The sequence below is a fragment of the Doryrhamphus excisus genome, chromosome 13 (assembly GCF_030265055.1).
Source record: "Doryrhamphus excisus isolate RoL2022-K1 chromosome 13, RoL_Dexc_1.0, whole genome shotgun sequence".
In the NCBI taxonomy this organism is placed as follows: domain Eukaryota; kingdom Metazoa; phylum Chordata; class Actinopteri; order Syngnathiformes; family Syngnathidae; genus Doryrhamphus; species Doryrhamphus excisus.
The window spans coordinates 11,032,791-11,046,641 of record NC_080478.1 but is presented as its reverse complement, the minus strand read 5'-3'; the positions used below and the strand labels follow the sequence as shown (position 1 = coordinate 11,046,641).

The following is a 13,851-nucleotide window of genomic DNA, read 5'->3' as shown; positions in this document are numbered from 1 at the left end:
TCACGTTAACAAGGAAGTAACTCCATCATCGCCACTTACAGGTTGAAACGGGTATAGCATATGCTGCTTCAAAGATTTAAACAGTTATTGCGACGTACAAGTACACAATAAATAAAGACACAATCGTAAACATAGTTTACATGCACTGTAAAGTATTGTCCTGTATATAATAATAATACTAATAATACATTAATAAAGATTATTATGAGTAGCAGTAGTAATAGTAGTAGTACAGTATTTTTAACCAAACAACTTAGTGAATGCAACTGACTCAGCATTCACCTAACAAAATAGTGTTGTGGACTAACTGCGCAGGCGTGGAGCACGAGGCGCGTCGTGCACCAACGCAGGTCTCAGTGGCAGCAATGTGCACATCGAGTCCTTAGTGCACACTGCACACAGAGGCAACGAGGAAGTCCTGTTTGGACCGTTTGAACACTTTAAAAAAAAGTCTCCACAACCCTGCGGCGGTATCGCGTGCTATGTCACGACGCGTTTAATGCCCCGAAGGAGCGTAGGAAAGACTTCGGTCCAACTTTGACAGGTGATGGCAGAGTTGCGATGAGCTCCCCTGGTGGGTTCACTGCTATGATGGAAGCTCACCGGGTACCGCAGGTAACCATCACTCCGGAGGGAGGCGGGTCGGCGCGAGAGATGCAGCAAGAGGACTGGGGTGATAATGCAATGGACGGTGCTTTGCGAAGAAAACTATCCACCTCCTCTGTGTCCTCCACGGGATCCTCGGCAGTGGAGTCTGAGGATGATCTGCTCAGCGACAGTGAGAGCAAAAGTAAAGGCATCGTCACTTTGGAACATCTAGTGGACACTGTAGAGGTAAGTCCACATTACCTTCCTCTGTATTACCTTTGCCTATTTATTGAATTGGATTGAATTTAATTGAATTTGAAGGCAACGGAAATGAATAAAATCCATGACCTGCAGAGATTGCTCATACTACAGAGGCTTTAATTGGTGAGGCTAAAACAAGAATAAAGTGAAGCACACAGCAGAAAGGCAAACACCCCCCCCCCCGAGGACCTCTTCACTACAAACGAGGTGCAATTACACAGTGATAAAAGTGTGTTTGCCTACTTGATTTTCAAGTGCTATAAAATGTGACATCATGTGGGAAATAAGCCACTTCCAAATGTCAGACATCATTTGCAGCACATGCTTAATTACATTTATTAGGGCATTTGAGGCCCTAATAAAGACATATTTGACTAAGGCAGAGATAATGTTTCCCATAATAAAGGATAATTGTCTGGCAAAGTCATTAAGCCCTTTGAAGTCTGGTTATTTCTCCTTATGGTACCCTGACAGTGTGCATGAACTGAAACCAACAAACTCTACTGACGTCAGTAAACTATGCAAAACATAACCTTTTAATGTATTTTGGAAGATTTCCCTTAAAAGTCACAAAGTCTGCATACTTTGCGAGTGATTCCACCTTTGGCTTTTTCTTTGGATTTCTTTGTGATACCATCACAAAAGCCGGAAAATGTGATGACAAATCCAAACCTAAATGGGAATTACTGCAACATAGGAAAGCAGTGCATCAGCACATCACTAACATGGCTACTCTGTATTGTATGGCTCAAGAGACAATAAGCTACCAATAATGAATAAGAAGAATATTTAATGTGAAGCACCTCAGCTAACTCAAACCCATCTGTAGGATGCTAATGGTGATTTTTATTTCATTATTTACCAATTGTAAATTATATACGACCATGAATCAGATGCCATGAGCATTTTTTTGATGTTTAAATAACCACCTTGAAGTGTCCCTCCTTAAGCACACATGCTGCCGGTGTAGAGGGAGCCGCCTGAAGCTCAACAGTAGCCCAGGGTGGAAGTTTGTTTATGTTAGCACACACTAGTCAGTCCTCTGCTTTCTCCATAAATGGCGTGCACTTGTCACTTTAGCTTAAACAAAGAGAACACTAACGACATGCATGTTTCTACCATCCACCATCCACCAAAGCTTATATACAACTGTTGCTTCTATGCCAGCCTACACCTCCGCCCACACACACACATTCGCATTAAAACTGGCTAACATATCATTGTGTAATAATGCTTGACATTTAACAAGGAGCCACCACAGGAAGTGCAAAACATTCGCACATCAGTATTAAGTCGTATTTCACAAGTAAGAACGTTCCAAAAGAGGCCCCGTCATTGCAAGGTGATAATCGGGTTCACTCTGCCTCTGGAAAGGTGCCAGGTATTTGTCGTAGAGTGTCTGGTGCATGTTCACTTTTCTGCTTAGAAGGGAATTCTGCAGCCTGTGCTTGCAGCGTTGCTGTTGACAACCACTTGGATCAGCTTGGTTTGTCAGGCCTGGGGTCCCACACACAAAGAGAATCTCAAAAAGAGGCCCGCAGAGCTGAGGAAACATGGCAAACACACCTCGTGGAACAATCAATTGCTTGTAAACAAGAGAAAATATCGTCCACCCGACACTTTTGGCTTTTGTCGTTGAATTTCAGGGCACGTTTGCCTCACAGCCACATGGTTCTGGGTAGGAGTGGGGCCGAATCGGTATTGGGTTCCGATACCAGCGTAATTCAAGTATCGGAAATCCGACTCTCTATGAAGCTGTTATGTGTCAAGTGGAATGCTTAGTGGGTGCTGCATGTTTGCTGATTTTATTCCAGCTACATTTGCTGATATTCTTTTGGTGTGGTTGCGTACTAATGCGACCAGAGAATTGTATCGTGTTTGGATTGGATCGGAAGTGAAAAAAATGTGGGTTTGAGTTTGAGTGTTCTCATCGTGCGTAAATGGGTTTCCTCCCACATTCCAAAAATATGTTCATTCATTCATTTTCTACCGCTTTTTCCTCATGAGGGTCACGGGGGTGCTGGAGCCTATCCCAGCTGTCTTTGGGCGCCGTGCTGCCCTCCAAAAATATGTATATTGGGTTAATTGAAGACTACTTTTCTCAAAGTATTTCACTAGGCAAGTTGGTGAAAACACCCCAGTCCCTCACAAAAAATACATTTTAGTATAAAATAAAATCTAGTTTTGAATGTACACTAGTTATCTCCTCAAACCTTACACAAAGTCACCAAAAATGTCATAAACGTGTCAAAACTGCATCAGTTTTATCTGCTAGGGCGTGTTATGTTTTATAGAAGCGTGATAATGTAATTACTGTTTAAATGTATACAGTTGGGCTCTAATCTCTTTTATGGGAGGAAAAAAAAACCCTGTCAGTTCCTTGTGTGAAGTGTGAAGCACCACTGTGTGTCTGTGAAATATGCAAGCTGTCACTTTGTTTTTCTTGTATGTGTGTGTGTGTGTGTGTGTGTGTTTGCATATCGGTATGTTGTGAGAAAGAGAGGAAGGAGAAAACAACGGCGAATAAGCGAGAAGCCCTTAAACAACCAACTAGTCATGTAAAATAAACACTTCTGACAAGAAAGACAGTAATTCACCCTGCAGTCATGTTCTTTTGAGCTCAATTCTGCCAACAGTTCCTAAAGAATATTCAGCCTCAAATGAAAGGTTGCCACACACAATGTTGCCAGTTGTCCATTTTATACTTATACTCCCGGACGCTTCACTAGTAGGGTTGTGGGATGTTTTTAATATACCAGTATAATGGTTTAGATTCTTCCAATGACAAGAAAATGACTGATACCGCTCTAATTGATAAAGCCGAGTGAATGAGGAGTTAGTTGTGTTGTTGTGTGTGAGCGACTTGTGCTCGATGAGTATACATATTTTCCCCATGTTGTGTTTTACGGCTTTAATGTAAGAATCAGATAATAATATTCATTCATTCATTTATTTCCTACCGCTTTTTCCTCACGAGGGTCGCGGGGAGCGCTGGAGCCTATCCCAGCTGTCTTCAGGCGAGAGGCGGGGTACACCCTGGACTGGTGGCCAGCCAAATCACAGGGCACATATAGACAAACAACCATTCACACTCACATTCATACCTATGGACAATTTGGAGTCACCTAGCATGTTTTTGGAATCTGGGAGGAAACCGGAGTACCCAGAGAAAATCCACGCATGCACGGGGAGAACATGCAAACTCCACACAGAGATGGCTGAGGGTGGAATTGAACCCTAGTCTCCTAGCTGTGAGGTCTGCGCGCTAACCACTCGACTGCCTTGCTGCCCGATAATAATATTAAGAATCAGAAAATACACACTATTCACTGTTCTTAATCACACAATATAATTTATATTTCTATGGTTTGCGCAAAAGCCACACAACTAGGAGATCTGGGTTCGATTCCCCCCTTGGGCATCTTTGCATGGGTGGGTTTCTCCACATTCCAAAATCATGTTAGGCTAATTGGCGACTCCAAATTGTCCATAGGTATGAATGTGAGTGTGAATGGTTGTTTGTCTATATGTGCCCTCTGATTGGCTGGCCACCAGTCCAAGGTGTGCCCCGCCTCTCGCCCGAAGACAGCTAGGATAGGCTCCCTCGTGAGAATAAGCGGTATAGAAAATGGATGGATGAATGACTTCATTTGATTTATATGTAATTGTTCTTCAGATCAAGCCCTGGTGGAAGTTGAAGACAATCGTCCAATGGCCTTTTAGCGCCACCCAGAGAAGAAAACTAAACTGGGTACAGCTTGCCGGTCATAAAGGTAGCGCTCACCATCCATTCACCCTGTCTTCTACTGACCAAACCATAAAACCAAGCTGAATGAAAGTGTTGATGTCTTACCTCAGGTAATTTTAAAGCAGCAGACGAGGGAAGCATTTTAAAGAAGTACTCTGAAAATGAGATGTGGTGTTTCGAGAGACTGAGAGACGACGCTCTGCTCCCGTTTGTTCCTGTGTACCACGGCGTTGTGGAAAAAGATGGAGAGTCTTTTCTGCACATGGCTGACCTGCTGGCAACCTTTGACCTCCCAAATGTCATGGACTGCAAGATGGGTGTGAGGTAAAGTTAAATTGCCTTCCATCTAAATTACTGTGAATGTTTTAATGGTAGGCGTGGTGTTTATTGGAAGCAGGCCGTCATTGGTTATCATCATCATATATACCGCATTTTCCATTTTGGCTGGTCCTTATATGGACTTATACTCCAGAGCGATAGTCCATGATTATCAGTGTGGGCATCTGTTCTTTCTTCTTCTATGGTTTGTGGTATCTCATGGTTCTATCCGCATGCCTTTTTTAGATGTTTTTTAATGGCCTAAATCAGGGGTGGCAACCTCAATAGTACAGGGGGCCATAACTGAAAGCCTACCTTTGGTTGTAGGCCGAAATAGACATTACCCACACCCACGTGGATATTTATTTTTTTACATCAGAGTGGGGGAAATGTCATTCATTTCTGCTTGAAATTTCGACTTTCCAATAGTTTGTGAGTGTACGACTGTGTTTTTTTTTGGTGTAGTTGTTGCTTTCCATAAAGTCATTATTATTAATCGACCGCGGCAAGCACTTTGTTTCAACAATATGTAAAATAGAGTTTCTTGACAAGGGAACACCTGTTCTAAGCGCACCCTTTGTGCATGACTTCCTGTCACATCATCATGAACTCTAACAAATGCGCACATGCATACGCAATAACCCCCCCTCCATACACACACACACACATTGACATTCACCCCTCTTACTTCCCTTTTCGAAAAAATAAACCAAAACACCTGTCCACCCATGCACAATTTTGTGTGCACATTTCTGAGGTTACACATTCGAACACAGTCGGGGGGTGTCCCAGGAGACCCCCCCTCCCCATTTTGTTTGTTAACCACGTAGCTGCAAAACCGCAAACTTGCACAAACACACACTGTTGAATACAACACGCCGGAGTTTCCTCTCAGCTTCTCTCCTCAAAACAGAGGAAGTGCTGCTCGACAAAACTGAAACTGAAAAGCCACATCTGCTTTGTATTGAGCTGTCTCGTAGGAATAAACTGCACTTTTTGCCAACCAATAAAGCCTCTGTTAAAAACAAACTAAGTCAAAAGTGTGTGAAAACAAGACAAACCCTGAAAGTCAACAGTGATTCTCACTTGTTGACTTTTTTTTCCATAAAATGCCAACGGCATGTAAACATCCTCCTGCGGCTGGCTTTTAGAACCTACTTGGAGGAAGAACTGGTTCGAGCACGGGAGCGGCCTAAACCGAGGGAGGACCTGTACAACAAGATGGTGGAGGTGGACAGCGAAGGGCCCACTCCCCAGGAACATTCCCAACGTGGCGTCACCAAGCCTCGCTACATGCAGTGGAGGGAGAGCATGAGCTCCAGCAACTCCATGGGCTTCAGAATAGAAGGCATCAAGGTAAAGAGGTCTGTTCAGGTGAATGGGCCCCCTAAAATTGGTCATAATTAAAAATATGAAAAATTGAACCATAAAATCATCTTCATTTAGAAAATCATGATTTACCTTTTCAAGAAAAGATATTCATTCATTCATTTTCTACCGCTTTTTCCTCACGAGGGTCGCTGGAGCCTATCCCAGCTGTCTTTGGGCGGGAGGCGGGGTACACCCTGGACTGGTGGCCAGCCAATCACAGGGCACATATAGACAAACAACCATTCACACTCACATTCATTCCTATGGACAATTTGGAGTCGCCAATTAACCTAGCATGTTTTTGGAATGTGGGAGGAAACCGGAGTACCCGGAGAAATCCCATGCACGGGGAGAACATGCAAACTCCACACAGAGATGCCCGAGGATGGAATTGAACCCTGCTCTCCTAGCTGTGAGGTCTGCGCGCTAGCCACTCGACCGCCGTGCCGCCCAAGGTCAAACATAGTATTAGCAAAAAAATATTTTTTTTCCTTGAGATGCTATAATAAATTGAAACCTTGGTTAGGGCGTGCCCTAGTTAGCATGTTTTTCAGTTAACACTGAAAAGTTCTGCCAAAATGTGTCCTCCGTTTGCGTACATTTTCCAGTTAGCGTACACTGCCCGAGTCCAACTGTTCTTAAGGTATTGTTATCACAAAACATCCATGGTAGCAGACTGTTATCTTCCTAATACATGCAAACAAGAATCGCAAGATACCATCTATGATGTCATCAGCAGGTGACTAAGTCGTTTTTTAACTAACAGAGTTACGCCACCAGCCTCTGATTTTGTTTTGATCACGACTGCAAAATAACCCACAATGGATAAATGTCAGCATGGCCGACACGTCATGGCAAAACATGAAGGTGGTTGGTTCCCTGTGGATCTTGTTGCCACATTGCCGTCTTTGTCAACAGTTATGTCTTCAATTCAGGTAAAAGTGACGTTCAGTGTATATTCATTTATATAAGTGTCAAAAACTAGAATTGTTAAACTATAAAAATATGTTTTGTGTTAACATTTTTGGCTTTCTGGAATGGATTCATGACGCTAACCAAGGTTCTATTCTGAAATGGTTGTTGAAATCCATTTTATCAGTTGTTGTACTGTTGACCTCATTAGCTTGCTCATATTTACCGAATACTGTGACCAAAAAGTCTATCTGAAGACTACATTTGCAAACAAATGAAAGTTGAATTGAACCGCAAATGCTACTTTGCCCCCTTGAGCGAGTGGTCAAATTGCATCGTTCCTGACCTTATCCTTTCATTTTCTTGTGTCGCTAGAAAAGTGACGGCACGTGTCGAACCGACTTCAAGAGAACCAGATCGGAGCAGGATGTCATGGTGGTGTTCAAGGACTTTGTCGGAGGGAACGTCAACATTATAGTATGTGGCAGCCATAAAATGTACAATAGATGACACGACATTGTGTAGTCAGTCATGCATGGACAAACACACACTCACTGGATATTACATTATCATATCCAAAATGATAATAATAAACCATATGACCTCCCATCCATCCTAACCATGCCCTGTCTCTTACGTACCTCAAAATATGCTCCCCAATTACCGCCACCAGTGGCCAAATGATATACAATCCACCAAACATAAACACGAGGACCAAAATGAACCAAATCAACTTGAGCAAAGCCAAGCATTAATGCTTCCTACAATAAATATTAATAATATTATATGAAAATTAGCATCTTGACACCTCCTCGGTTATCCAGCTGTCGAGCGGCTGAATCTCTCCAGACCGTGAATGATGAACGGAGAAAAAGCTATGAGTGCATTGTGTGTGGAAATCTGTAGACAGTCAGTCAGTCAGTCGTTTTCTACCACTTGTCCTCACGAGGGTCACGGGGGGTGCTGGAGCCTATCCCAGCTTTCTTCGGTACACCCTGGACTGGTTGCCAGCCAATCACAGGGCACATATAGACAAACAACCATTCACCGGAGTACCCGGAGAAAACCAAAGAGGGTGAAATTGAACTCGGGTCTCCTAGCTGTGAGGCCTGTGCGCTAACCATTCAGTCGCGTGCAGCCAATCTGTAGGTCAGACAGGTCATCTTATATTTATGTAACTGTAGTAGTATTCTACACTTTTAAAAAAAGGCAGAAATTAAATGTCAATTTCATTTGTATTAATTTGGGTGATGGATTAAATTATAATATGTTGTTCTTATGCAAAACAGTTTGTATTAATTCCACAAAAATGTCAACTGGAAGGGGACAATAAAAACCATTACTTAAATTCCTGAAATTGTTGAGTAAGTTTAGTTTGTGGGTTTTTAATATTTATTTATTTGACAAAATATGCTCCTGAAGGTAAAAAGTTATTTTGAGAGAGCGCAATATCTGTCATACAATACTAATATAATAAGAATTAAAAAATAAATAAATAATATAAATATTATATAATATCAAAAAAGTAAACAGTTCTTGTACTTGCAAGTGTTTATTTGTGCAGGATGTGGTTGCACATCTGCAAACATCTGTCTGGCTGCAGTGGGCATTCATTTAGGAAACTGTGCAGGGCTCTACATTAAAAACAAAAATGACTTGCCCATGGGGAATCCTTAAGGTGAGAACTACTTGCCCGAACTTGCCCCATGTAAAATGAAAAGACTGCCATAATGATATCATATATCAATATATGCTGATAATTCATCAGATAATAGTACTGATGCATTGTATTTGGAGGAATGTCTGAAAATTTGTGGAGATGTATGTTAACATGGCAAGCCATGCTACCTTACACATGGTAGTCGTAGTAAGCAGTGATATTTATAAGTTGTGCACCACAATGAAACATTTGACACATTTGTGTACTAGTAAAGTGTTTTTAATCCAGAAAAAAATGCTCAATGGTCAAACAATAATTTGTGAAGCAAAGGTGAGAAAAATACACAGAGAAATGAAACCGCTAGGTTTTGTAGCTTGTGCAAAATCAGCACTTGGTATTGGATCTAATCGGTGGTGTTTCATTGTGACCAATTCAAATTGTCACAGCAACGTGATTCACTCACCTGTGCCATCATTTGATTTGCTGCCGCTAATAAAATACTTGTTTAGGAGGCACTGTTTCATCACTTTTTGGTGTTTTCCTTCACAAGTTGTTGAAGAATTAGACGATGTTGGCAGGGACGCCATGATAGATGTTTTCCTAGTAAAACGATCGCTGATTGGTTGATCGCGAACAAGAACGGGTGTGGGTAAAACGCGGATTGTGGATTACGGACCGCGGTCTAAAAAAACGATTCTGATTGGTCCATTTCAAGATTTGCAAGGATTGGTTTGAAAATTACCACCGGAATTACGCAGTCCGTGTTTTACCAACACCCAACAAGAACCGCTTTAAAAAAAACTCTTGGCAGTACGGCATGCTAAAGTGCACTTGCCCGACGGGAATATTAATGATTGGATTTACTTGCCCGAATTTTGTTTTAACTTGCCCCGGGCCATCGGTACAACGTTATTGTCGAGCCCTGCTGTGGGATCAAGTAAATAAAAGATAACACTGTTTGAACTGCATCAGCCAAGCACTGTGCTGGGGTCCATCCCATAATTATCTTTAAAAGAACAGAGTAATCACAGACATCCAAGTTAAAGCAAATCTAACATCTCATCTTGTTCAAACACAGAAGTCCTACCTGAGAAGGCTGATGGAGATCCAACAGGCTCTTACAGCATCGGCGTTCTTCAAGCAGCATGAGGTAAAGATGATGATGATGATGATGATGGGTACTCCTCCACCATCTATGAATCAATACAAGATCTGTATTATGCATTCTATTCCTACAAACTAAATAGAGAGGTGTCATGTTGCCCCCCCCCTCAGGTCATTGGCAGCTCTCTGCTCTTCATCCACGACCACACAGGCAACGCTCAGGTGTGGATTATTGACTTTGGAAAGACCACGGCATTACCGGAGGGCCATGTGTTGAAACACAACATTCCGTGGCGAGAGGGCAACCGTGAGGACGGATACCTGTGGGGGCTGCAAAACCTCATCCACACCCTAGAGGCCGTAAGCAGTGAAGGGAGCAGCCGTGAATGAAGCTGACCAAACTCTAAACATGGAGAGGAAGTGGGTGAAAGGTCACCTTCAGTGCAGGCGTTTGCTGTGGGGTTTTAATAGGATTATGGAAGTGGAACTGTTCCACAAGAAAGGAAGAAAGTATTGGGACAAACAATGAGACCTGAAGGAAGTTTTGGATGGCTTTGTTTTGTGATCCGGACGTCCTTATATGGGCAGATTACCTGCACTCAGTAAATGCAGACAGAGTATCTGGAAGTCCTCGGGAGTGCAACCAATCATAGTGGAGTGGGCAGACCTAGAGGAGGGCTGAGGGTGGAGTAAGTCTAGGAAGTCCATGGAGACACCTGACAGAATCTGGAAGATCTAGAAAGCTTTCTGTGCAGGTTATTGTGTGTAGTTGCTCTTTCGGAGTTCACACAAAATGTCTTGGTATGATAAATATATCATATTCAAGCAATAACTAAAAGGTTCTAGTCACACCATTGATTGATTAAGAGGGGAAAAAAGCAAAAATATATAGTCAATACATATACGTATATAGTAAATATATAGTCAATACAGCAAAAAGTCAGAAAGTAAAGAGAAAACGCTGAAATGTCAATACTAATAATGCAAAGTTTTGTCTTTAAATATATATATATATATAATAATATATACGACTCCAATAAATGACTATAAATAAATAAATATAATATAAATAGATAAATACTGTACAAAATAATACGCGGTCGCCACTTTAGTAAATATTTCAACTTGATCCTCTGTTATGTAACAATATCTTAAGTTTTCTGTGTTCTGTGTGAGCGAGTTCTGACTTACACTAAATCTTAATGCCGTTGTAGGACTGGAACTCATACATAAACCGAGGACCTCCTGTTTATAGCGTTTTTATTTATTTATTTTTTTAAATAAATGTTTGGAGAATTGAAATATCAAAATGACCTAGCTAAGCTGTTAGCTAACCTATGCCATGAAGCACACCTCGTTACTGAGTCAACAAACTGACATCAATTAAACCGTTCTCAACAATAAGGACAGCATTGCGAAACTATGCTTACTTCGAAAGTCATTATCTTTAATAATGTTGGCTCGTCATTGTGACTTGTTTGCCTCCATCATATTCTTTTTTTTTTTAATTATTAATCTTATTTACTTTTCCCAATTAGAATGGTGGACACCAGAAGCTTAATATACAGTAATTCCTCATTTATTATCATAGTTTTTTCCATTTCCGGATTACTTATTTATAAATTGAATATTTTCATAGGTTTAGCTTCTAAATATGTTTTTTGACAAGAAGTAACATAAGAGAAACATAAGAGAAAATAAGATATAATATAGACTCACGAATGTTAGCATTGGGAGAGTTCCTGGAGCCTATCCCAGCTGACTTCGGGCAGGGTACACCCTGGGCTGGTCGCCAGCCACAGGGCACATATAGACAAACAACCATTCACACTCACATTCATACCTATGGACAATTTGGAATACTTTTTTTCTTTTTTTTTTAAACTTTTTTCTCTTCAACGACATCATATGGTGGCTAATGTAACATTACTGACACCTAGTGGGTGGTGGAGAATACTACATAACATGTCTTTCAATGTTTTTTTCAAAATGTGTTATATTTGTACTTTACGTCATTTAGTCATTTTAATGCTTGAACTTGCTTAATTTAGGCCAAAAATATGTAAGATTTGCCTAATCGCACATATTTATGACTAATAATAGGCCATAGTCAATGACAGAGATTTATTAGTTTGTAGGGCTGGGCGATATATCGATATATTGATATTTATAAAATATTGATATTTCTGTTAAGCACGACATCAAAACAAGCATATCGTTCATATCGATATAGACTGGATTTGATGTGGAATTGTCATGTTTCAAGATGGTGCCGCCCTGAGTGACAGCTGGTTACGACAGCTTTGTATCTTCCGCTACGTTTTTAATGTATAATAGTGCTTTAATCGTATGTCCTTATTGTTTTAAATGCCGTATCGACCTCTTAAGCAAGCGTGCATCTATTGATGTTCATCTTGTTCCATCTGTAGCTTGTTGCAGGAAACACATTCATTCGCAGCTCCATTGTTTACACTCAAGAGCAGCTGTTAATTTTGAGCCACACACCCCTTTCGCTACACCGAGCGACCGGAGATCCCTGCGGCGATACGGAGGAGGACAGACTGCACAGTGGGAGTGAAGTACTGGGAAAGTGAGATCTCTTCCCAAACTGGATGGAAGAGCTAACGGTGCTAACTGGACTCCTATGAGTGTAGCCTGATTAAGATTGAAGACTCGGGCGATTGATTTATTTATCCATTTATTCCAGCGACTATTTTTCCAAGATTTAATTTTATATATATATATATATATATATATATATATAAAAAACAGCTTTACACTAATATTTGACTTTCTCTAAACTCACTTTGTGCAAAAATGAAGTGATAAAAAATAAAGAGTATATAAAGAGTATATCGTATATGAATATTCAAACTAAATATATTGAGATATGAATTTTGGATCATATCGCCCAGCCCTCTTTGTTTGTATTTTTTTGGAGTGAAGCCGCAAAATTGGGATAGTGATGTGGCGAGGGAAACTTGAATTGAAAATGTATTAATGTTACTTTATCACAATACTAACATTTATTTAGATGCACCTGTATTGAAAAGATGCCTGTCAGGTTACATTGTGGTTACAGCCATGCCTTTCTCTATGCTGACAGCGGAATTGTTAGTGGACAAATGATCACTTCCTAGAATTGATAATTTTTACTACTCTTTCACACCTTCATTTTGGAAAATTGTGTTGTAATAAATGATTAAATTAAGGAAAATGCTGTCTATTTGATTACTGTTAACAGTAAACACTATTTATATTTATGGGTTTCTGAGAAGTTATTTTTAAAGATGAATAATTATACACAAAAATATTAATGGTTGGTTGTGTTTATTTCCTTTAGGTGCATTTTGGTTAGTTGCAAATGTGAAAGACATTACATTGCATAGAGTTCACACTCAAATAACCCAACCCAATGGAATAAAAGCAGTGTTAGACAATGTTAAAACACACATTTTGTTTGTTTCATTCAAATATCAGCAGGTTTGAAAAGAAAATGATCAAAAAAGTGTGATTGATGAGGAACAATCCACAAGAATAAATCCTAAAAACCGAATACATATGATCTCATTTTACTGCAATATGATTAGCACAAAGACTGAGATCAATGGAGCAGCGTGCTTGGTATGTCACAGCTGAATACCCCCCTCTGCTGATTAAACCTTAGTACTACAACACCGTTGTCGTAATATGGCAGTGATTGACAATGCGATATTTATATGGCTAAAAATGACGAGGAAAAAAAAATGTACAAATGTTAGTCCAGTGTATAGATGTGAGTATAAAAATAGCAAATATTTCACAGCTGCATGGTCGTCATCAACATTGTTTACTGTCAATATTTGTACATTGAGAAGTAAAAACAACACGATCCTCAGCTACATGCTAC

The 13,851-nt window shown here is 40.5% G+C and overlaps 2 protein-coding genes across 2 annotated transcripts in view; one reads left to right on the top strand and one right to left on the bottom strand.

Annotated features, from left to right (window-relative positions):
- The first annotated feature begins 350 nt into the window (after window positions 1-350).
- itpka (inositol-trisphosphate 3-kinase A) lies at window positions 351-13,703 on the top strand. The gene is made up of 7 exons (XM_058090986.1): window positions 351-834; window positions 4,526-4,622; window positions 4,708-4,921; window positions 6,067-6,271; window positions 7,574-7,675; window positions 9,937-10,008; window positions 10,134-13,703. The coding sequence occupies exons 1-7, from the start codon at window positions 562-564 to the stop codon at window positions 10,350-10,352; spliced, it is 1,182 nt and encodes a 393-aa protein (XP_057946969.1). The 5' UTR covers window positions 351-561; the 3' UTR covers window positions 10,353-13,703.
- Window positions 424-13,851, bottom strand: part of ltk (leukocyte receptor tyrosine kinase) — a 54,382-nt gene continuing 40,954 nt past the window's right edge. Inside the window, exons 30-31 of the mRNA XM_058090985.1 lie at window positions 9,946-10,051; window positions 424-765 (exon numbers count right to left, since the gene is read on the bottom strand). The gene's annotated coding sequence lies outside the window, so the exon portion shown is untranslated. The remainder of the gene's footprint in view (window positions 766-9,945; window positions 10,052-13,851) is intronic.

Coding starts and splice junctions, on each gene's coding strand:
- itpka (XM_058090986.1), top strand. CDS start 562: ATGAGCTCCCCTGGTGGGTTCACTGCTATGATGGAAGCTCACCGGGTA. Junction 835..4,525: donor ATCTAGTGGACACTGTAGAG/GTAAGTCCACAT, acceptor ATTGTTCTTCAG/ATCAAGCCCTGGTGGAAGTT. Junction 4,922..6,066: donor GACTGCAAGATGGGTGTGAG/GTAAAGTTAAAT, acceptor GCTGGCTTTTAG/AACCTACTTGGAGGAAGAAC.